General features: G+C 33.2%; 3 protein-coding genes across 3 annotated transcripts; 2 read left to right on the top strand and 1 right to left on the bottom strand.

Annotated features, from left to right (window-relative positions):
• Window positions 1–9,440: 9,440 nt before the first annotated feature.
• Window positions 9,441–11,410, bottom strand: LOC112688983. Its single transcript, XM_025562456.1, has 3 exons — window positions 10,931–11,410; window positions 10,527–10,861; window positions 9,441–9,801 (listed from the first exon to the last, which is right to left on the bottom strand). Exons 1-3 carry the CDS (start codon window positions 10,967–10,969, stop codon window positions 9,441–9,443), a joined length of 735 nt encoding a protein of 244 aa, XP_025418241.1. The 5' UTR covers window positions 10,970–11,410.
• Window positions 11,411–16,508: 5,098 nt separating this feature from the next.
• Window positions 16,509–16,916, top strand: LOC112688990. The gene has a single exon (XM_025562469.1). It carries the CDS (start codon window positions 16,509–16,511, stop codon window positions 16,914–16,916), a length of 408 nt encoding a protein of 135 aa, XP_025418254.1.
• Window positions 16,917–17,588: 672 nt separating this feature from the next.
• Window positions 17,589–18,401, top strand: LOC112688998 (ATP-dependent DNA helicase pif1-like). Its single transcript, XM_025562481.1, has one exon. It carries the CDS (start codon window positions 17,589–17,591, stop codon window positions 18,399–18,401), a length of 813 nt encoding a protein of 270 aa, XP_025418266.1.
• Window positions 18,402–24,623: the final 6,222 nt, after the last annotated feature.

The raw sequence follows: 24,623 nt of genomic DNA on the forward strand, positions 1-24,623 counted from the left end.
ATAAAAAAATTATAAGTTGTTATGAATAAACTAATTACTAAATACTAACTATACTAAAAAGAAATGTTACCTTTAGGCTTCCACAATAAAACACAATAATACTAAAATTTATATTATATATTATATTATAACCTTTATTCCATGATATTGTATACGCGTCAATAGTTTATTCCATTGGGCCAGCGACGCGTTTACGTTTCAATAACATGTACGTTTGTATCTGCCATAATTTAATAGGTTTTATTTTATTTAATAATTTCTGAAATATGTAAAAGTTGTAGACATTAAGCTAATTAAATTAAATTTATTTGAGTTTTCGTTATTTTAAGATACGAATTATCGTTATTTCTGAAAAACTTTCTCCAAAACAATGTATATGAACGTAAATATATAAATATATTTCACATATTTGTACTGATATTTAATCGTTTACAAATTTAGAACTACTTTGTCACTAGTTAAATTTAATTTGTTTCTTTTCACATTATCTCAGCGTTGCCGATGATGTGGTAATTACCACATACGGTGATAATTTAATCCACTTGTGGTACATGGTGTAGTATAGTATAAAATGTGGTGTTGTGGTATTTTTGAAAAAAAAAAAGTTGGATTAGAGAATTATATTGCAATATTACACTGAAATTAGCAAATTTTTTTGTTAAATTACCATCTGTGGTTATATAAAATATTTACAGACTTCAGCTGTAAACTGTTCTGTGATAATATTCTAAATTATAATCATAACCATGATTACCATTACCAGTTATCAAGTTCACATCATTCGTCGTGTAATTACAACTAGGTACTATCCACCATAAATATATTAAATTTTTATATTATATTATCCAAGTTGTGATAGTTTTCTTTTTATTCAAAAAATATAGTTATAGTTAAATATATTAAATTATTATTTATTCTAATATATTGTTTGTTTATTCGTCTTACAATAACAATTATATTTCGTAATTTAAAATACATATTGTTATATCAAGTGAACAAAAGGTAAACATGTAAAAACTGTACAAGGTAGCGTAGGTAGTAATAATAAACTTATAAAAGTTCTATAAAAAAAAATATAAGTGTGGTAGTAATGTACAGTGGCGTATCTGGGAAAAAATCTAGGGGGGGCAATATAATATATTTATTATAACCAAAACCTTGACACCCCTCCCCCTCACCAGTTAAAACATATTTTATTGTATTTATTTTATACATTATATCTAATTGTTTGATTTTACATAAGTCTTTTAACTCATTTTATGGTTTAGATAAACATAAATTGTAAGTAGCAGGAACTAGGTACCAATATTGTTAAATAATACCCATAAGAGTTTATTAATAAAAGGTGCTATTTGTACTGTTGGATTATCTGGAGGGGGGGCGAAATTATACCATTATCTCTCAAAAAATTGTCAGAGGGGGCACTTGCCCCCCCCCTTCCCCTCACAATTACGCCACTGGTGATGTAGTATACGATATTAATACTCGCGAGCGAAGCGACGCGTTATATTTCTAAATTCTAATGTGGTAATTTTGTTATCATGAAATGCTAATATGACATTTTGAATTCGACAATACTGCGTTATCCACAGAACTATATTGGACACCTATATTCATATATTATTTATATATTGTGGCGACCCACAATATGGTCGTGATAACCGTGGTAACGCGTCAGCTGCGGGTCCCTCTCCTTTTACATTATATACCGTCGTCGGCCTCCAAAAGTTATACCTTTGTCCAACAGGTCTCACTCTCTCGCGACACATGTTTACGATAACCTATACTTTCTTTTCTGTATATTGCCTTTTGTTTTCATAAACGTTTTATTAATATTATTTAAAACCTGACAGTTTTAGTTTTTTTTTAATTATTGGAATCGATGATATCGAAACCAAATTGGTGACCTCGACGTGATTTGTTAGACCTTCTACATCTGTACAACGTTTTTATTTTTTATCTTTTTTACCTCCACGCGTTATGCAAGATTGGGAAGACGTTTGGTCGCTCGGCACCACCAACGCGAGTACCGACAATACGAACTCGAATACGAAAGCGAGTGCGAATTCGGACATCGCGGGTGCTAATACAAATGCCAGTGATTTGCCGTGTCCCCTCGCGCCTACCGCTCCGTCGGGGATAATGCCGTTAGACATTAACGCATTCGCATCCGTAAGACTACTCGGATTTTGGCGTCATTCACCACAGCAATGGTTTACACACGTGGAAGCAAGTTTTCATAACCAACGCATTAGGTCTAACTTGTCGTGTCGCGCGTTAACTATATGCTCGCCGCGCTTGGCGAAGACGACGTGCGCACTATCTGAGATTTACTCAGCTCCAACGTTCAATATTCTGCAGTTAAAAACCGTTTAGTTACCGCATATGACGTCCCACAAGCCACGCGATTCCGTTCGATCATTCAACACGAAGGCATGGGTGATCGACGCCCCTCAGATGTAGCGCGTTACCGAGTGGAATCGGCGAATCGACGCTAAAAGAGTTTTGGCTCCAGAAGCTACCGCCAACCATCATTGCTATCATCTCCGGACTCGACGGTTCGCTAGAGTCACTGGCCGAATGTGCTGGCCGAGTCGCGGACGCAAGCGCTGGTCATAACTTAGCTGCTGTGTCGCACGAACCCGACCGTCTGCACGCTATGGAAAACACGATTTCGGTACTCACCACACAGATTGCCGCGTTAGTTTCGGTACAGACCGCGCAAAGTCGACCTGCTCACACACAGGAAAGATCGCGTTTAAAATCTCGTAATCGTTCCAAATTCCGTACACACAATGACACGTGGTGTTTTTACCACAACGTCTACGGAGCTGAGACACGGAATTGCCGTGAACCGTGCGCATACAAGTCGGAAAACTGATGGAAGCGGCGAAAACCAGTCCATCTCCCCCCCGTGCATCACGCCTACAGACTGTCGGTCAACGATGTCCATTCCGGCAGACGCTTTCTCATCGATTCCGGTGCCGAAATCCGTTATACCCCTGGGCAGCGGCCCACGCTGCATATCAGACATAGTGTTGAGCGTCGCGAACGGCTCTCGTATTGCGACATAAGGGCCAAAAGTACTGCACCTCAATCTCTGTCTCTCAAGCGAATTCGTTTGGACTTTCGAGACAGCGGACGTCGCCCGACCGATAATCGGCGCAGATTTTTTACATCACTTTGGTCTTCTGGTCGACATGCGACGCAAACGCCTGATCGACGCCGTCACCGACAAGTTCGTGAAACTACCTCCGTCGTCGAAACCGTTGTAGATGTCGTTAAAGCCGTGCCTTTACCTCAAAAATAGACTGATATTTTAAAAAGTTTCTCTAGTGTTACACGTGAGTCACCGGTCCTTCGTTATTTTCACGTCCGCGCCGTCTACCTCCGGATCGACACCGCATTGCGTGTCAAGAATTCGAGTACATGTGTCAAAAAGGTATTTGCTAATCATCTGCCAGCGCTTGAGCTAGTCCACTACTGTGTACCAAAAAAGGACGGTATCTTCCGACCTTGTAGAGATTATCGACGACTAAATGAAGTAACGAGAACGGACAGTTATCTATAACCCCACCTCCATAATTTTACCGCAAATATAGCAGGGAATATGGTGTTTATTAAGCTTGACCTAATTCGAGCTTATCATCAAATACCGGTCGCCAAACCAGACATACCGAAGACGGCCGTAACGACACCGTTCGGTTTATTTGAATTTCCCGTAATGTGTTTCGGTTTGCGTAATGCCACCAGATTTTCCAGCGCTTAATCAACGACATGTTGCGCGGATTAAATTTTGCGTTCGCCTACATTGATGACATATTAATTGCGTCACGTAATCACGAGGAACATGAGCAGCATGTCCGCACGATCCTCGGACGTTGTCAAAGTTACGGTATCGCCATTAATCCTGTAAAGTGTATTTTCGCTGTAGACTCATTAATTTTTTTAGGCCACAACATCAACAAGAATTCGTGCCGACCGACGTCAGAACGCATCATGGCAATCAACGAATGACCACTATCAGCAACAAAAAAAAAGTTTGCTGAGATTTCTGGGTTCTCTAAACTTTTACCGATGTTTTATCCAAAACGCCGCGAAACTGCAAGCACCTTTTTTCGACCTTGTCACGCAGTTAAAAAAATGCGATGGACCGTTTTCGTGGACAGATGAGACGCGAAAAGCGTTCGATTTTTGTCGCGCCGCCCTGGAGGATACGGCAGAGCTGGCCCACCCGCTACCCGACGTACCACTCCGTTTAAGAACCGATGCTGTTAATACGGCCATAGGAGCAGTTCTCGAACAACTGTCCTACAAAGGCTGGCAACCACTGGGCTTCTATTTCGAAAAAAGGTACAGCACATATGATCGCGAACTGCTCGCCGCATACACTAGTACACGTCATTTTCTACACGCGATCGAGGGACGACTCACCACTCTGCTTACTGATCACAAACCGCTAATTTATATATTCATTTATAAAACTGAAAAAATTATCGACCGTCAGATACGGCACATCACATTTTTGTCACAGTACATAAACCGCATCGAATATCTGCAAGGCGACAAGAACATAGCCCCGGACGCGTTATCAAGGTTGGAAGTTTCGACAACGCAAGTCATGTTGCTTAGTCTTAAGCAATGATCTACCGACCAAGCCAACGACCACGAACTTCAAGACATCTTGTCTGGTACCGCTAAAAGTTCGCTCAGACTTGAGCCACGTAGCACCCCCGAAGGCACTATTTACCTAACCTCGACAAAACAGACGCGTATGTACTTACCGCTACAACACCGTCGCATCGTGTTCGACGGGCTACACGGCCAGGCCCACGGAGACTCCAGCGCTACGTCAGACCTAATTAAAACACGATACTGTTGGCCAGGTATGAATAGACGAATCAAGTACTGGACCAAATGCTGCATAAAATGCCAACGCACTAAGGTATTTAAACACACCGTTTCGCCTATAAAACCTTTCGCGCCTCCAGACCGCCGCTTTGGACACATACACGTCGATTTAGTTGGCCTATTGCCCCCATCTGACGGTTCCAAGTACTTGTTAACGTGCGTGGACCGATACACGCGCTGGCCGGAGGCATGGCTTATCGACAATATGTGAACATACACTGTCGCAACTACCCTAAGACGCTCTGGATTTCCCGTTTCGGCGTCCCCGACGTGGTAACGACAGACCAGGGGCGCCAGTTCAAGTACGAACTGTTCACCGCCCTCACGACGAAACTCGGCATCCAGCATCTTAGGACATCACCTTACCACCCCTAGGCCAATGGTATGGTAGAGAGGTTTCACAGGACTTTAAAGACTGCACTGACAACACAAGACCCCGTGAAATGGAGTTTACCACTCCCTATCGTGTTTCTGGCACTCCGGAACATGATCAAGCCGGATATAGGTCACTCACCCGCAGAGATGGTATACGGTATGTCACTTGGACTTCCAGACGAGATGTTCCCCCCCCCCCCCCCCCGAACCGAAGACAGCACCGGAACTCGTCAAGAACCTACGTGACGCGATGACACAACATCAGCCGACACCCGGATTGAATCACGCAATGAAAAGATCGATTTTCGTACCTCCAGACCTGAATAAAGTCACGCACGTCTTTCTCCGAGTCTACGCTGTGCAACCGCCTTTGCTATCACGATACGAAGGCCCCTATGCAGTACTGGAACGCAACGACAATAATTTCAAATTATAACGGCACAGTTTTGTTTTCTATCGACCGCCTGGAACCAGTTTTCGTACTCAGGGAGGATCCCATAGCCGCAGATTATACCTATTCAACACTTGCCGAAGTCGCTAAGCCCGAAAAACACGTACGTTTCTGTTTTTCTCTTCGTTCTTAGGGGGAGTAATGTGGCGATCCACAATATGGTCGTAATAACCGTGGTAACGCGTCAGTTACGCGTCCCCCTCCTTTCACATCATCATATACCGTCGTCGGCCTCCAAGAGTTATACCTCCGTCCGACATGTCTCTCTCTCTCTCTCTCCCGTGACACGTGTTTGCGATAACCTATACTTTCTTTCTGTATATTGTCTTTTGTTTTAATAAACGTTTTTTTAATATTATTTAAAACCTGACAATTTTAGTTTTTTTTTAATTATTGAAATCGATGATATCGAAACCAAAATATCATTGATTATATATTACTATAGATTGCTCACTGCAATAGAAATTGCGTAAAAAGTAATAGTAAAGTAAAAAATAAAAGTCCCAATTTAGAAAAATAATATTTAATTTTTGTTTGCTAACCGATTATTAATCATCCGATTTTCGAAGTATCCGATTATCAGTATTCAGTTCTGAAATATTATTTTTATCGTCGTGTAGCTGACCGCGGCCGTTTATTTATTATTATATTTATTCGTATCGTACGTACGTTTTTGATTTACATGAATTAAGTTAATACGCGCCAAATGTACGACGTGTGACGATTTGTGCGATTGGAGCGTGTGAACTTTTTGACGACCTCCTAGTTGAATTGCAGTTAAAATATACACATTTATCCCCAGACATAAAATAATAAATTTCAAACAGAAAATTGCAAAAATAATAAGACTCTAGAAAAATATCTGACGATAGTATATAGTATTGATTGTTCAATAGTTGTGTAGGTAATTTTTTAGATTTGTTGTGATTACTAATGAATTTTATATTTTTGTTAAAACTAGTTAAAATAGATTTATAAACATTTAGGCTAGGGTCACACGAGCGTTGGAAAAACGGACGTAATATGCTCTGGTCAAATGAACGTCGAACGTGTATTGACCGTAAATATAAAATTTTATAATTTCTATTACATATAATGATATCTCTCGAATATTATAGTTCGTCATTTTTGACAACAACATTTGCAACACTCATCCATTCAATATTTTTTTATTTCTATCCTTGTACAACACATAACTTACATCCTACAATAAGAGACGTTTTTCAATTTCGGTAATTAATAACTCTATATCCATTCTAAAAATGTTAATATTATAAGTTTTTTGTTTTTAAAATATTATTATTAAAAAATTATTAAATTATACAAAATCAAATTATTAAAATATGATAACGTAGCATTCAACGTCGACGAGAAAACAGCGGCCGTGTGACCAGTGATGTTTAAAATAATATTATACATCAACGGACGTTTAAACGCCCGTTGTTATGTCCGTTTTTCCAACGCTCATGTGACCCTAGCCTAAACGTCACCAAAAGTATTTATGAATATTTTCGGTGCACATTAGTTTGGCACCACTTGACGTCCTAACCTTTATTTATGATTTTTTTCTGTAATTTATATCAAGTACAAACGCAATATTATTATTTAACGCGATCGGTAACGTCCGTCATTACCTCAAAGTAGCGACTGATCCCCACTCCTGTGAACTACTCTAGCGATTTTGACGGCACCCGCCATTTAACGCGCAAAGTATTTCTTACTGCAGTGAGCAATATATAGTTATATATAATCAATGATATATATATAATATATAATTTGTTTATATATAAAAAAGTAAGAATAAAGTTGTTCATAAGAAATATTAAATATATTACATTATACATTAATATGGACTATGTATGATATGACTATAGCACGATTATAGTTATATGTTTACACCTTTATATTTATAAAACGTTTATAATAGTGGTTTATAGTAATTATCACGAATAAATCCGCATTAGCGCTATTAGAATATTTAATTTTCATCAAATACTTTTTTTTAAATTTGAATACGTGATAGTTTTAATTTTTTTTTTTATTATAGAATATAATACCGTTTTTATTTTATTATTATTTGTTTAAAAATAAACAATAATAAAATAAAAATTAACAATTAAGGACTAACATTCTGGAGATAGTTCCTTAATTGTTCTAATCATTTGGGTCTTTACTTGTTGATCCAATACAAAATCGTCATAAGGCCAATCTTTATGACATTTTTTACACCTTTTAATTAGTTTAACCACTATATTACAAAGTGATAACGGACGAATAATGACGATAACAATAAACTAAAAGATTTATCAATTATTATCAATACCAAATTGCAGTATTCCACTTAGTTTTACGGTTTCCATTTTTAAAATTAATCTGCAGTGGTATAATGATATTTAAAAAAATTTAACAAATTTAAACATTTAACAATCAAATATTCAAATAGACCAAGTCATGTTCCTCTGGAGAGAAAATAATAAATGAAAATATTTTGAATGATATGAAATAAAAATGTACAATAATTAAAAATAGCCCGATAAAAAATTATGTAAAAATAAATACAGAATTATTAATGCTATGTATTGTTGTCTAGAATTAAGTAAAGTTCACAATTATTATTTTTAGCAATATAACGAATTAATATAAATAAACTGAAAACTCCAGTTATCGACGTTAAACAATTGCATAACAATTGAATCGAAATAATTTTCGAATGTTGTAGTGATAAAAATAGCATCTATTGTTGAAGACGATCCGATAAAGCATGATGGTCTAAGAAACGACCAACACTAGGTCCATTTCCCCAGCCCCGCCATATTGGAATTTTGAAATTTTTTTTTTTTGCATTCGATTGTGCTACGTTAGTGCCGTTTGTTCTACTTGGTCCCGCATTTGTGCTGACTTCCTAACCCTGGAAAATCAAATTCTAAGTTTGGCGGGGCTGAAGAAATGTTAGTCCCGCCATATTGGAATTTCGAAAAAAAAAAGAAAAAAAATAGTTGATTTTTGATACACAAATCAAATTAGTTGTTTAGTAAGAATCACTAAAAAATGAAGTTTCCTAATTAAATGAATAGCAAACCTCATTATAGTTTAGTATAGTGTTAATACCTATTATTATTATTATTATTGTATTATTTCCCCATTTTCATGTCCTGATATCAATTGCTTATTTAATTTATTATAGTAATTTCTAATTAAATATAGCTTTCTATACCTATATAATACAAAAAAAAAAAAAACTGAAATGCATAATTAGCTAAATCTTCTAATACTTGGTGGTGTCTATTTTTTTTTTTAATGATAATGAATTATTATCATCCAACATAGCCGAGAAGAAAAGCTATCCGCATTAGTAATTTTATGATTAAGTATAAAAGCTGATGTTACTACAGTATTAAGCTATAACGATGTTATTCAAGGATTTGCTCAAGACCATACATGACAAATAATATAAGAGTATTTTTATAAATTTTTTGTTGAAATATATTTTTATTGTCTGCAAAAAACATTTACCATTAATGTATATTTCTTGAGTGAGTAACATAGAATAATAATCGAAAAAAAAACAATAGTAATTTAATACTAATTTTAGGGCTTCCATAAAATAGTAATAGTAAATAAAAATAAAAATAATGATAATTTCTTTCATATATTAATATTATAAGTAATATATAGTAAATTTATATATTATTATGCATTGCATTTAAATAGTATAAATAATCATTTCTGCATTAACAACTATAGTGCCTTTACATTTTTGTGGGATATCGTTATAATCATCATACAATTCCCATTTGTTTAATCCTTCTCGATAACAATATGAAGTAAAATGACCAATACTATTCACAGTTATATGTGTTGGTTTTAATAAATGTACGACCCCACGAAGCTTGTAAATTTGACGTTTAATTGTCATAAAAGCTGGAATATCTTTTAATTTTATTTGTATTCCTGAAACATAAGCATTTTGGTCTTGAATTAGCTCAACATTTTGGATGTCGGTGACAGGAATTTTTTCAAAGTCTATGTTGGGCGTGGTCATTATTAAAATGTGTTCTCCGTACCTGTAACACGTAAATCAAATTACATTAGTAATTATTTATAGTAAAACACTAATTCTAAAACAAGTATCAGATAATATTCTATATACCTATTCTATTTAAATATTCCCTATCAAATTGTCAAATTATCTCGTATAATATTGTGATTTATTATCGTGATTTTTTATGGATATGAAATGTCTTAGTGTTTTACTTATTTATAAACTCCCGAAAGCTTAGAGTATCAAAGACGAGATACATTCTTTTTTTTTATTTAGAACTTCCAGTAAAAACTATGATAGTTCGATGATTACAATATTAAATTTATACAATTAATGTATATGATAATATAAGATGAGATATTATGTATAAATATAATATATAGATAGAGAAATAAAAGTATAGTTAAATGTACACTGAATATAAAAAAAAAATAAAAAAAATATAAGTATTTTTTATAAGCAGAATGAGGTCAAGGATATTGTAGTCCTCTAGAATAAATTAAGACTTCTTTGAAAATGTATATTTTTTTGTATTAACTATCTTTAGATGAATAACTATATTACTACCCATGTATATTAGATATTTTGCCTTCCTACAGCATAAGTATATGTACGCCTAAATTATCATAATAATTTATTAAATAAATGTGAAGTACTCGACTTGAATACTTTATACTAGAAGTAAATTCAATAATTTTTAAATGGCTGTAGTTAACTATATTATTTCATAAGAAAAAAAATTATTACTTGTATGGATTAACCAAACGACGATTACATTGGTAACATTTGTTCACATTTCCGTCAGTCATCAACAGCACGTTTAGATTCTGAATATCATTTACATTTATTAGAATTGGCTGCTGGTTAATTTGCTGACGTGGACAACTGATACAATTCTGGGTGACCACACGAGATGGCCAAGTTTCTAATAAATTTCTCGCCATGACTTCAATGGTGGTGTCAGCTTGTATGCAGATCAACTGCTCTGGAAGTTCTTTCAGGCTACATATTTCCTTCAATATTATTGACCGTTTTCGGTATGTCTGTACATTAATTCCATCTTTAATAGCTTTGATTATAAGCTTAAAAATAAGATAATCATTATTGGAATTCACAAACTGGGCATATATTGGAAGAAATGTAAAATTTACCATCAATCTGGATACTTTTGAGATTTGAGCGGTTTCCATTTTTAAGGATTCCAATTACAGGAGATTTTGTTTTGCTGGAATCATTATATAACAATATTGTTGGATCTTTTTGTAAATAATTTGATCTCTTTTTATTTTTTTCTGTCTCTCTTCTCTAGTTTTCTTCTGCGTTTAGTTCAATTCTCGTTTGATTGAAAGACTTGTTCTTACATTGGTGACAAATCCGTTTCTCATCAAATCCTTCTTCTTCCCCAAGTATATTATAAGAACATCCGTCTATTATGTGCACAGCTTTCTTGCATAAGTCACATCTATGTGCACCGGTTGGTTTATGACCGTTAATACAAACCACACAAATATTTTCATTTCTAGTACTCAATTTTTGTATTGGCTGGTCTTTTTTATGGTGTAAATATTGAGTTGACTTAGATTTTCTTCACTTTGAATAAGTAAATTTTTGTCAACATTGTTTGTACGTACATTTTCTTGTATTTCCATTTGTAAGATTTCATCAACATTTTCGTCACCAATATTTCCTTCATTATTAATATTTGATCCAATTAAGTTCATTGTACCTGTAAAGGAGTTGATGTGGGTTGTTAAAAATCGATCAATTCTTAATGGAAGTGTCGTATGTTTAAAAACCCTATTCTTTAAGTCATTGAATTGACTTTCAGATGATGCACTTGTTTGTGTAATATTTCCAAAACCAAAAAAAAGGAACCATTATAGCTGTCCAACATGGCAAAAGTTTACAAAATTGCAACAATCTTTTAGCAATTTTAATATTGTGTTGATGATTATCTCGATCTCCGTGATCATGTTTTTTGGATAAATTAACACAATTATTATATATAACTTTAATATTTTTGAAGTATTCGGGATCAGAACTTAAAATACTTATACCTGAATCTGCTTCACTCTCGTTTATTTCCAAATTTTCAGCATTATTTTGGTAATTTGGTGTATCTTCAATTGACGCAATTTTTATTTTTAATTCATTTTTATACCGTTCACATAAGTTCATTTCTCCGGTAATTTCATTTATCCCTTCTGTTTCAAATAAAGCGACAATAAAAATGGATTTAAGTAAATACTTTATTGTTTCAAAATCATTTGACTGAATAACGAGAGCAATTGATCGTAGATAAAAATTTTTAATTCTATATGAAGATGTCTTAAATTCTGGCCATGAGCTTAATGACTTCATTATATGGTTAAAATCGTTCCTGATCATAGTTGTCGGAAGTGGATACTTAGTATCACCGATAATCCAAGATGAACAAACATCTAAATACATATTAAGCGAACTATACTGTGTAAATGATTTCACTGAGGCTGACATTAATGCCAATGATTGATCCATAACTACAATTTTTGGACATGGTGCACCATCTTTAACCCATTCTTGTAACCAATGTGATATACTATTAGTATCATGACGCTCGGATAACATATGAGCAACTCCATATTGTTTTTTGATAGTATGATCCATAACAACAACTTCGTACAAATAAATGTTTGCCGTTTTTCTACCAGAAATAAGTACAGGACGCTGAACTACTCCTCCGGTTGCATCAATACTAATAACTGAGTTAATATTTTGTTTGATATATTGCCTGTAAACATTTAATTCATTACCAGACCAATAATGAATGAAAAAACGGTCATATCCTATATCACGTATAGTGGAGTTTAAATTATTTGTTTGCTTTAAAATAGAAATCGAAATTATTGGATCTTTGTGGAGATTTTATTTTTGTAATGCTTTAGATCACGAGTTCTCAACCTGGGAGGCGCGCCCCCCTAGGGAGGCGTGACAAAATTTCAGGGGGGGCGTGAAAATGTTGAAAAAGAATACGAAAAATGAAAACGTTGCCGTTTTCTACGCCGTGTATTGCCGGTGTGTTGATCGCCGCCGGGGTCGATGAATAGGCATACACCGAGCGATTATTATGATTTTATAAGATTATACAAATCATATATTTATGCTCTTTAGTATTCTGGATATTAATAGAAGCATTGTTTCGGCGAAAAACCGACACTCGACGCGATAAGAACAAGTTTTGGTGACCCGCAAAAAATATTACGATTTCACATCAATCTTATACCAGTGAAGAGGGGGGGGAGGGGCCATGAACTCATAAAATATTTTGAAAGGGGGCGTGGACCTCAAAAGGTTGAGAACCCATGCTTTAGATTTTAATATTCTAAGAGAATTTAATGTTGGTAGATGACTGGGTTCTTTTTCTCCAAAATGCATAATTTCTTTTGCTTCCATTCTTTGTATGTAGCTAGCAGACATATTTTCTTTTAACAATTTATTTTTCAGCTCGTCTCGTCTACTCCCAATAAGTCTTCTTTTATTTTTTCCTTTGCATTCTTTATACATTCCTTGATAATCACATGAAATTATAATAAGTTCATTTTCACCCGGTTGGTTTTTAATTTTTCCAGTGAACCTACTATTACAAGAAGTGCAACTCCCAACAATTTTTAGATAAGTATTTCCTCCAGGATGTACATTAGCTCTTTTGTATGATATTGCACACGGAACGCCACAATATGCATAATAACTTTTTTGATTTATTTTTGAACATTTGTTATTCTGGTAGTTGTATTTCGTTAGTTTAGGTCCAATCTCTTTCCATTCATCTATAAATAAAACTATATTAAAATTCTTGATTTCTTCACATTCATTGATTTCGATTTAAGACTCTTCGGATGATATGTTCTCAATCGTTAGCTCTGGTTCTTTTGCTAATACTTGTTGTACATTGTATCTATTATTGTTGACAATAGTATATAAATGTTTTGGTGTTAAAACGTTATTTAATGTGTTGGCTATTTTTGTCCAACTTGAATCACTTGGTATAGGTATACCACCTTGAAAAAAATATTTATTGTCTTCAATAGCTTTAATGATATCCGCAGGTAATACTGAAGGAGATCGAGGCATGGTTATGTCCTAAGAAAATGTGTTAATTTTTATTAATTTATATAAACAACACTAAATCAAGAAACAAAAAAGTGAGAAAGTAAAAAGCCTAGTGAATAAAAAATCTAAAATAAAATTTTAATTGATTAAAAACATTTAAAATTATAAAAATAGACATATTGAATAAAAAATACTAGCTGAAAAAAAGTGATAGTTCACATAAATAAAGCTTATTTGAATATTAACAAAATTTCTCAGGTCTGGTTCTGTTTTATTGGTGGTCTCGTATATTTATACGGTTTTTATACACATTTTTCTTTCAGTCATTTATAATCTTTATAAATTTGAGTAATGAATAATAATTTAATAATATAAATAATGTGTTCTTTACATTGCAATTGTTATAACTTAATTTTTTTTTCTCCAAATTTGAGCAAATTGACAGTCGTTGATTCTTTATTATCAATAATCATAATGTACACCAATTCACATCTCATATGGTAAACACAAAACGCAACACTGAAGAGCTAAATGACTAAATTAAACTGTTATTAATTTATATCATATACAAGTATATTATAAATACAAGTAAAATACATACTATCGGATATTTCTAAAGAAAATAAAAATAATTTCTATATTCATCCCATGCCATTATTATCTAACATACATATAATTAAAATAGAAATAGTATGTTTACAGTATGCCTTTGTATAAATATTAATAATACAATTATGAATATAATAAGAGGTTTTAAGCATACAGAATTCTTCTAAAAATAATTAATACTAATTATTACGAGTATAACACTTTGCTAATCAATAAAAGTGATGAAATGGACGTACAAATTCATACAAATTACGTACTAATTTTAAACATGAAAAAAATCTCACATTTCTAGGTGGGGTGGGATGGACATGGCAAACTACTATATTATATAGTTATATAGACACTATTGGTATTATAGGTACACTGGATTTCCGCGAATCAACCAAATGTAAACAGCTGCCATGTGTTAACCGTTAATAATATAGATTATAATGTGATTGAGTGTTTATTTACCCATGAGATTATATTACTTTAATTATTTATATTTTTATAGTTTCCATAACATGCTACACAACGTTATTAATCGGACTCACACATTTCGCCGCCGGACTATTCGCCGAAACTTATACTTCTTTATACCCTAAGTGTATAAATATTACCATAGAATAGAATATTATTATATTATTAATAATATTAATAATATTTATCTCAAATTATGACATTTATATAGGTAGTTTGTACCAAGTACCATAGTCCAAAAATTTGATTTTATATTATAATGATTATTATCTGTGAATCATAGTTAACAAGGGTACAGATTTCATAATATGGAAAAGTATTGTAATGCGCACAATAATATAATTAATATGACCAAAAAACCTTAAAATATACTCTACCTTAAAAACATAAAAAGAAAATAAAAATAAATAAAAATTTAATTAAATTTCTTGTCTTTAATTGAAAGTTTTTTTTTTATATTTTTGATTAGTATCTACCAGTGGCGGATTTAAAATTTCAAATGAAATCGTCAAATCCAAAAATAGAAAATGGTACATTAAAAATAACGTGATGCAACGAAACTGATAATAAAATCATTGTTCATATACTCGTATATTGTGTATATTGTTCATAATCGGAAATTATATATTATATATTATATATTATAATTCTATAATCAATGAAAATAGAATTTCTAACTTTATTTATATTCGATCTTTTCTACTTTGTTCAGTAATATAATGTTCTATTTTTGAAGTATTCGGAGTATTCCTGAATATTTCCCGTATATTTAATTTTGTTATAAACAAAAATGGTAATTATAAACGATATGACAGTTTGTACTATAATTTTTTTTTTTAGGTAAAATTTAAAAAAATTAACTTTAATTTTTTTGGGCCTCAGTAAACATTTTAGGAAGGGGCCCTGTCGGCATTCACCAACTAAACGACCGTTAAATCCATCAGTGGTATCTACAATAATAATTTTATGAATATTTATTAAAAAAAAATATATATCTTCTATTAACAATATAAAAAAATCGGGACAAAAAACAAAAAAGTGGGAATTTTTCTTATAATACATAAATAAATACTATTTTTCAGTCAGTATAAATAATATTTATGATACATTTTACATAAAGCATTATATTATTATGTTTATTGGCAAATAATAGCACCAAAACTTCGAAATTGATACATAAAATCTAAAATACTTTAAATATACAAAAAATAACATAATTATTAATTATTATTATTGTTAATGATTATATTACAATATTACGCAAATATATTATAAATATATATATTATGTTATAATCAATTCATTATCAATTTTACACATCTATTATATAAAAATAAGTCCGGTTTTCCTCCCTGACGCTATAACTCCAGAACGCACGAACCGATTTCCACGGTTTTGCATTCGTTGGAAAGGTCTTGGGCTCCGTGAGGTTTATAGCAAAGAAAATTCTGGAAAATTCAGGAAAAATTCAACAGAAAAGTGGGGAAATCGTTTTTCACATACAGCGCCATCTATTATACATAGCATGTACTTCAAACCAATAGCAACGGTGCGTGATAAAGTGTGTATCGTATGTACACTGTTCATCCTAGAAACGATGAATGTTTTTATTTGCGACTGCTGTTAGTAAATGTACGTGGACCGAAATCATTTGCGCATTTGAAAACTGTGAATGGCCACCAATGCCAAACATATCGAGAAGCATGTCAACTATTGGGTTTGCTGGAGAACGATTCTCATTGGGATTTAACACTTGCAGATTCAGTTGTTTCATCAAATGCGTACCAAATACGAACGCTGTTCGCAATTATCATCACCACATGTTTTCCTTCACAACCAATTCAGTTATGGAACAAATACAAAGACGCCATATGTGAAGATATCTTGCATCGCTTGCGTATTCAAACGAATAATCCTGACATCCAAATAACCGATGAAATCTACAATGAAGGATTGATTCTGATTGAGGATACTGATTGAAGTAGGAATGATTGCGCCAAATCGATCGATGCACGATGCATTCAACCAAGAATTAAATCGAGAGCTGCAATACAATGTTGATACATTGCAGGAATTCGTTAGAAATAATGTTCCGTTGCTGAATGAACAGCAAAAACAAGTATACAAAACATTAATGCAAGCGGTGGACAATAATACTGGTGGTCTATTCTTCCTGGATGCACCTGGAGGAACAGGGAAAACATTTGTCATTTCATTGATTTTGGCCACTATTCGATCAAGATGTGACATAGCTTTGGCGTTAGCATCATCTGGAATTGCGGCGACTCTTCTAGATGGCGGTCGTACTGCACATTCTGCGCTTAAGTTGCCACTCAATTTAAACACAATTGATACTCCAACGTGCAATATTTCCCGATCCAGTGCAATGGGAAAATTGTTAATGCAATGCAAGCTCATTGTTTGGGATGAGTGCACAATGGCACATAAGAAATCACTTGAAGCACTTAACTTCACACTGAAGGATCTTCGGAGAAATAACAACATCTTTGGCGGCTTGAGATATTGTTGGCAGGCGATTTCAGGCAGACGTTGCCAGTAGTTCCCCGTGGAACGCCTGCAGATGAATTGAATGCTTGCCTAAAGGCATCACCTTTATGGAATAACGTAAAAACATTATCGCTAACCACTAATATGAGAGTTCAACTTCAAAATGATCAAAGTGCTGCACAATTTTCCAAACAATTGTTAGATCTTGGAAATGGAAAAGTCCCAGTTGATGCGACATCTGGATTAATTACTCTTACCAACGACTTTTGCCGATTTGTAGACACTCAATTAGTTCTTATTGAAAATGTTTTCCCAAACATTAGTGAGAATTATAAGAATTATGCTTGGTTAAGTCAACGAGCAATTCTTGCAGCAAAGAATAATGATGTCCACGCACTGAATTTCACCATTCAATCAAAAATTGCTGGCGATTTGGTGACATACAAATCCGTTGATTCAATAACAAATCCCGATGATGTAGTAAATTATCCAACGGAGTTTTTGAACTCTCTGGAGATACCAGGATTTCCACCACATAACTTGCAACTGAAAGTTGGTACAGTTATTTTGATACTGCGTAATTTGAATCCACCGCGACTTTGCAACGGTACTCGACTTTCGGTAAAGAGACTTATGCCGAATTTAATTGAGGCAACCATTATTAACGGAAAGTACGCAGGTGAAAATGTATGTATTCCTCGAATACCAATGATTCCGACTGATCTTCCGTTTGACTTCAAACGATTGCAATTCCCAGTTCGCCTTGCGTTCGCAATGACAATTAATAAGTCGCAAGGCCAATCGCTTAGTGTTTGCGGGATAAATTTGGAAAATCATTGTTTTTCACATGGACAGTTATACGTTGCGTGTTCACGAGTTGGGAAACCATCCGCTTTGTTTGTGTTAACGTCAGACCAAAAAACAAAAAATGTGGTTTACCAAAGAGCACTACAATGAAACAATTAAATAACACTTCATTTTAGTAGGTAATTGAAATGAATTTATTACTGTTGTGAAATGAAATAAATATTTTCCTTTTCAAATATATAACAAAAAAAATTTTTTTTCTTTATCTTTTAATCACCAAACGAAATGTTACATAAAACGAATCTGGTGGCGAAACGGAGTTCGCCGGGTCTGCTAGTTTCTAATAAAAAATTAATTCAAATGAATTCGGATAGTTTAGTTAATTCACGATTTTGGATTTTATCACGGAAACAGCAGAAACACTAGATTTCATCAAAATATAATTTTCTAACGCATATAACATTTTTTTTGCTTTGTTCCGGTAAACATTTTTGGTTCGCTGGAAAGAGTAACTTCTCTAGTACATTATATTACATTTTTAAATCTTACATTAGTATACATATTGGAATGTTAACTACTAAGAATAGGCAGATTTCGTGATTTTTATTAACATTTCAAATTCAAACGCTTATTTTTAACTGTGGATTTTTGATATTTTTTCATACGAGTATAAACAGTGTGTGAAAAACATTGTATCGAAATTTCAAAATTTTATGACCAACCAATATTTTTTTATTTACGTTTTACGAAAAAAAATAGAATAGCGGAGAAACGATCGCGGCAAATGTATGGTGGCGAAACGGTCGCGGCTATATGGATGGCGGCGGATAGTCCGTCGGTGAATTGGTCGCGGCGAAATATACTAGACTTAATGTATTATGTTCATTATTACGTTCTCATATTTTATTTACTTATTATTTATTATTTATTTATTAATAATAATTAAAAGACGGTGACCTTTAAATGCAATATATATTACATATGAAGTTTAACTAAAGAATGAAGTGACTGCACCACCGATAACCGATTGTGGGGGAACAGCATGCGCGATCACGACCAGTTTTCGTCCGCCGCCTGGTGTACTCTTAAATTGAATAGAGTATAGTCATAACATAAATATTAAATATAATACCTGCATTTCGAACGATTATAAGTTAATTAGAACTATTAACTAGGGACAGTGGCGTAGCCAAGGGGGGGGGCTAAGGGGGCTATAGCCCCCCCTCATGGGCCGTGTTTATATGTATAATGTATCTTGATTAATAGAATCAATGGATGCTCGTTTTAATCAAAGGCTTATTGATGTTATGCCACTTGAAGGACTTATTACGGCCAATTTAAATATGTATGACGATAAAAATATTATAGCTGCTAAAATATATGTCCAAGATCTCCATGATGATACTTCATCTACAATCAGAGCTGACCTGTTCATATGGAGGCAACAATGGAGTTAAAATACTATTCCAAAACCGAATTCTGCTCTTGATTCACTCTCTCATCGCACCAATCTTCGACCTAACATTAAAATACTTTTACAATTATTCGCCACGTTACCAGTTACCTCTTTCACTCCGGAAAGAACGTTTTCAGCACTTAATCGCTTAAAAATTTTTTTAAGAAGCAATATATCGGAAAACAGACTGAATGGGTTAGCTATGGCTTATATTAATAAAAAAAGAGCAATCGATGAAAATGAAATAATCACTGAATTTGCCAGAAATTCGCCTAAGAGGATGCAGCTGTCAGAGTGGAGCAACAGACTGAACACTAAAACCAAAATTATTATTATTATTATTATTATAAATTATATATTAATAAATATTTTTAAAACTATACTAAAATGCTTGAATTAAGTTTAGAAACTTGGTGGTAGATGGTGGGGGGGTTAAGGGTGAATTCTCATATCCTCTCTTATCTTACTTATCCAAAAAAGTGGGTAGCCCCCCCCCCATTTAAAAATCCTGGCTACGCCACTGACTAGGGAAATGAAATAATAATGTATTGTAATAATTACAATTATTTTAAAATATAAAATATATCGTGATAAGTAAATTTATGTTAGCACAAACCAAATAGAATTAGTTGTTTTCAACTATTCAGCCAACCAAGTTCAATTTTTCTTGTTAGTGATTATTTTTTTGAAATTTTAAATGAACAAAGACTGGCGTTTGAGTAAAAAAGCACGTCTCAGGCTGTTGTGCACCACGGAAGATATCTAATTTGACCAATTTGAAACGTTTAAAGGGATTGTCTAATGTACGCACGCGGCGTAGTACACAGGCGAATCACGTGCCACTCACAGTGGGATCGCACCTTCACTTTTACCAGTAGCGAAGCATCATAGGAGACAATGACACAATGTCTACACACTTTTAATACGGATACATAATTTGGTTTTATTATATTTTATTTATTTTTATATAATATATACTTCAATATTTATCATAGTTTTACTTTGTGTCGTACCGTATTAGTATTCTTAAAATATATTAGTTGCGAACTATGTACGCGAGCTGTCGTCCGTTGAGGCGTACTGGTTAATTCTATAAACATCCAAAAACAGATATAAAAATTAATATTATGAGACGACGCGTTAAGGTACTCATACACGGTCAGTTATGAATGTCAATTTTTATGATTGTCACTCTTATGAATGACATACATGGCCAATCATGGTTAGAACATGGTTAGAACATGGTCAATCATGAATGACAATCGTTTAATAATTCTTCACTTTTAGGTTAAAGATAAAAACAAGGGTCACCATCTAAATCTATCGTAGCCTATGCCCTATATAGTAATTGTACATCCAAATTTAAATATTCCTGAAAAATGGAAGAAGCTTGCATTGCAATTATTGTTGCTTTGGCTACAGATAATGCAGACGAAGGAAGAAAACGAAAGAAAAAACAAAGAATATGGTCAAAAGAATGGTTTTTAAAAAGAAACAAATACACACATCATAACCTAGTAGATGAACTTTTATTGACATCAAATGAAGATTATACAAATTTATAATCATCACTTTTTATTTTCCAAACTGCAGGTAGTTCGCGATATAGGTTTATAAATTCACGCCAGAATTCTATGTTTTTAGTAATAACCATAATTATCCTAGGTACATACAAAAAAAAAAAATTAAAAAATATTATAACTTTATATTAATACTTAAAATAACAATATGTTTAGTTAAAATATACTCACTTTATTAATGAATAATGATTTTGAAAGTGAAAAGTATTGCACGTATAAGCACGTGGTTCAACTATGATAATGTTTTTGTTATTGTTTTGAATGATAACGAGTATAAATCATTACCACACATGGTCAGTCATGATTGTCAATCACTCTGATTGACAACAAAAAATCAAACTTGTTTGAAATTCATGAGTCACAAAAAAAGATTGACATTTAACAATATACACGGTCAATCACGAGTGACAATCACAAAAACTGACATTCATAACTGACCGTGTATGGGTACCTTTAGGCTAGGGTTGCCATACGTCCCGGTTTGGCCGGGACAGTACCGGTTTTGAGTATGACGTCCCGGTGTCCCGATAATGTGTTTCGGGACAACATATTGTCCCGGAATGAGACTTTAATTAATTATAAGTGTCTTTTATTAGACATTTGATGAAAAAAAGTATTAAGTAAGATCTCAGATAATTATGAACAAATATAAAACTATAAAAGGTATAGTTATAAAATAACAAGTTGAATAATTGACAAAATCTATTTTTAAATTATTTTCCCGACTCTGTGACGCACGTTCGTCGTATTTCAGTTGCGTCGACCGTCACGATAATAAGGTATGTCCACACTAGTGCGTTTTCGTTTTCACCTTTCGATTCCACTTGCGTTTCAACTTGCTCTTCGTCATTCGATAAGCGCATGCGATTGTTGAGTGCTTTAAATGCATGCTTCTTTCTGTCCACATCTGTGTCTACGCCAGCAGTCGTTTTTCACCGTGCGGTATAGTTAAAACTAAAAGTATGTCAGATTCAAATTTACTTTTAGGTATTTCTGCAGCGTACTATATTATCGCGAATGCGAAAAAAAAACGTGAGAAAAAGCGTTCCAAATGGATAAAAAATTATTTTAAAACAAGAAACTTCAGTATTATTAACGATTTGCAATTGGACGAAGACTTCCTGTTTGGAAACTTTACGCGAATGTTCAAAACAAATTTTTTTTCGTTATTAAAAATGATCGAGCCCGAAATTGTAAAACAGAATACCAAATTTAGAGAGGCAGTACCGCCTAACATAAAATTGTTAATAACACTTCGGTATTTAGCTACTGGTGATTCATTTTCATATCTTATGTACCTATTTAGAGTTTCCACACACTCAATATAAACGAAAAAATCAAAATGATATAAATCAAAATACTGAAATAAAAAAATAATTACAAAAGTCGCAATCAAATCGCACGAAAAATCCACTGGGCTTGGAAACACGTGCTTTGTCGCATGCTGAACAAAACTTTTCTCCGTTCAACTCGATAGACGCATGCGTTATTAAATGCGCTTCGTTCGTCATCGCATGCTCTACGACGCATGCGCTTATCGCAAGCAAAAACGCACTAGTGTGGACGTACCTTAATGTTGACCATAGTCTGTGTTTGCCGTACGGTATTTCGTGAAAACAGTGCGATATGGCCCCAAAACGTCTATGTAAATTTAACAAAACATTTCAAAGTGAATTTAATTTTATTAAAAAAGTTAAAGCAGATAACGACTATAACGTTTATTGTACAATTTGTTCAAGTTCGTTTTCGGTTAGCCATGGTGGGCGATCTGACATAAATGATCATCTCAAAACAAAAAAACATAGAACATGCAAACATGCTACCAATAGCTCGGTACGTACATTTTTACTCCATTAAAAGCAGACGAAAATGCGTCAAAACTTGCGTCTAAAGAAGTTACATTTGTTTATCATACAATTGTCAAAGTTTCAACTCTATGACTTGTACTTCTGAATTAATCAGAAAAATGTTTGATGAAAAAAAATTTACTGCTGCCCGTACAAAAACTAGAGATATTGCAGTAAACGTTATTGCACCGTATGCTGTAGAGTTAATGAAAACCGAATTAGAAAAAGCTAAATTTGTTTCAATTTTTGTAGACGCATCAAATCATAAAGCTATTAAGTTAGTTCCTGTAATTGTTCAACCACTGCAGGCGTAAAAAACAAAATTCTTGAATTTTCCAATTTACCTGGAGAAACTGCAGAATTAATACATAATCATATTATAAAAGTTATTAATAATTTTGATCTTAAAAACAAAATTATCAGTTTTTCTGCCGACAATACAAATACAAATTTTGGAGGAATTATTAGACAGGGTAAAAATAACGTTTTTATCAAGTTGAAAAAATCATTAGAACGTAATATACTTGGTATGGGATGTTTTGCACACATAATTCATAACGCTATACAACAAGCTGCAGATTCACTCCCAATTGATGTCGAAAGCGTTGTTTGCAAAATATATGGATACTTTCATATCTATACTGTTCGTGTAGAAAGTCTAAAAGAGTTCTGTGATTTTGCAGATGTACAATATAATGATTTGTTATCGCATTCCAAAGCTAGGTGGCTTTCATTATACCCAGCTATAGATAGAATTATATCTATTTATAGTGGGTTAAAATCGTATTTTTTGTCCCAAAATACATGTCCAACTGTTCTAAAATGTTTTTTTGAAAATGAAACTTCTTTCTTGTGGTTCAAATTTGTATCATGCCAACTTAAGACTATTACTAGTTACATTAAGAAAATTGAGAGCCAAAACTTATCAGCTATTGAAATTATGATGCTTGTTGAAAATTTATTAAATATAATTAAGAATAAAAGGGAAGAAAAATTTTTGACAACTGAAGTTGAAAACTTATTGGAAGCAATTGAAGAAGAAGTACACATAACTAAACGAAATTTTGACAGTAAATGTGATCGTTTTTATGAAATCTGCTATAACTACATTTACAATTGGTCTGAATCGAACAATCATAATTCCGGATTAAAGGACTTGTTATGGGTGACACTCACTCCAAAAACAACTGTCACATGGAGTAATGCAAAGAATTCAATACGATTTTTAACTACAACTTGTAATACGATTTGTATTGACGAAATAATTTTTTTGATCAATTTAAAATGTTCGAAAAATATTTCAAAGAACAAAGTGAAGAATGGCATAACATATCACTCGAAGAACATTGATTATCAGCAATTAAACATTTTATAGGACTTAATATAGAATTTGATTGTCTATTAATAGTTGAATTTTTTTTCTCATTACCTGGTTCAAATACAGCAGTGGAACGTGTGTTTTCATTAATGAATAGCACATGGACAAAAT

This window comes from Sipha flava, unplaced genomic scaffold (genome assembly GCF_003268045.1).
Source record: "Sipha flava isolate LNK unplaced genomic scaffold, YSA_version1 111_pilon_pilon, whole genome shotgun sequence".
Taxonomy (NCBI): domain Eukaryota; kingdom Metazoa; phylum Arthropoda; class Insecta; order Hemiptera; family Aphididae; genus Sipha; species Sipha flava.

Excerpts from the sequence above, each read along its gene's own strand:
- LOC112688983 (XM_025562456.1), bottom strand. The coding sequence starts at position 10,969 with ATGGAAACCGCTCAAATCTCAAAAGTATCCAGATTGATG. Across the intron at positions 10,862-10,930 it reads CAAAAGTATCCAGATTGATG|CTTATAATCAAAGCTATTAA; the intron begins GTAAATTTTACA and ends CTTATTTTTAAG. Across the intron at positions 9,802-10,526 it reads CGTTTGGTTAATCCATACAA|GTACGGAGAACACATTTTAA; the intron begins GTAATAATTTTT and ends TACGTGTTACAG.
- LOC112688990 (XM_025562469.1), top strand. The coding sequence starts at position 16,509 with ATGTACACTGTTCATCCTAGAAACGATGAATGTTTTTATTTGCGACTG.
- LOC112688998 (XM_025562481.1), top strand. The coding sequence starts at position 17,589 with ATGAGAGTTCAACTTCAAAATGATCAAAGTGCTGCACAATTTTCCAAA.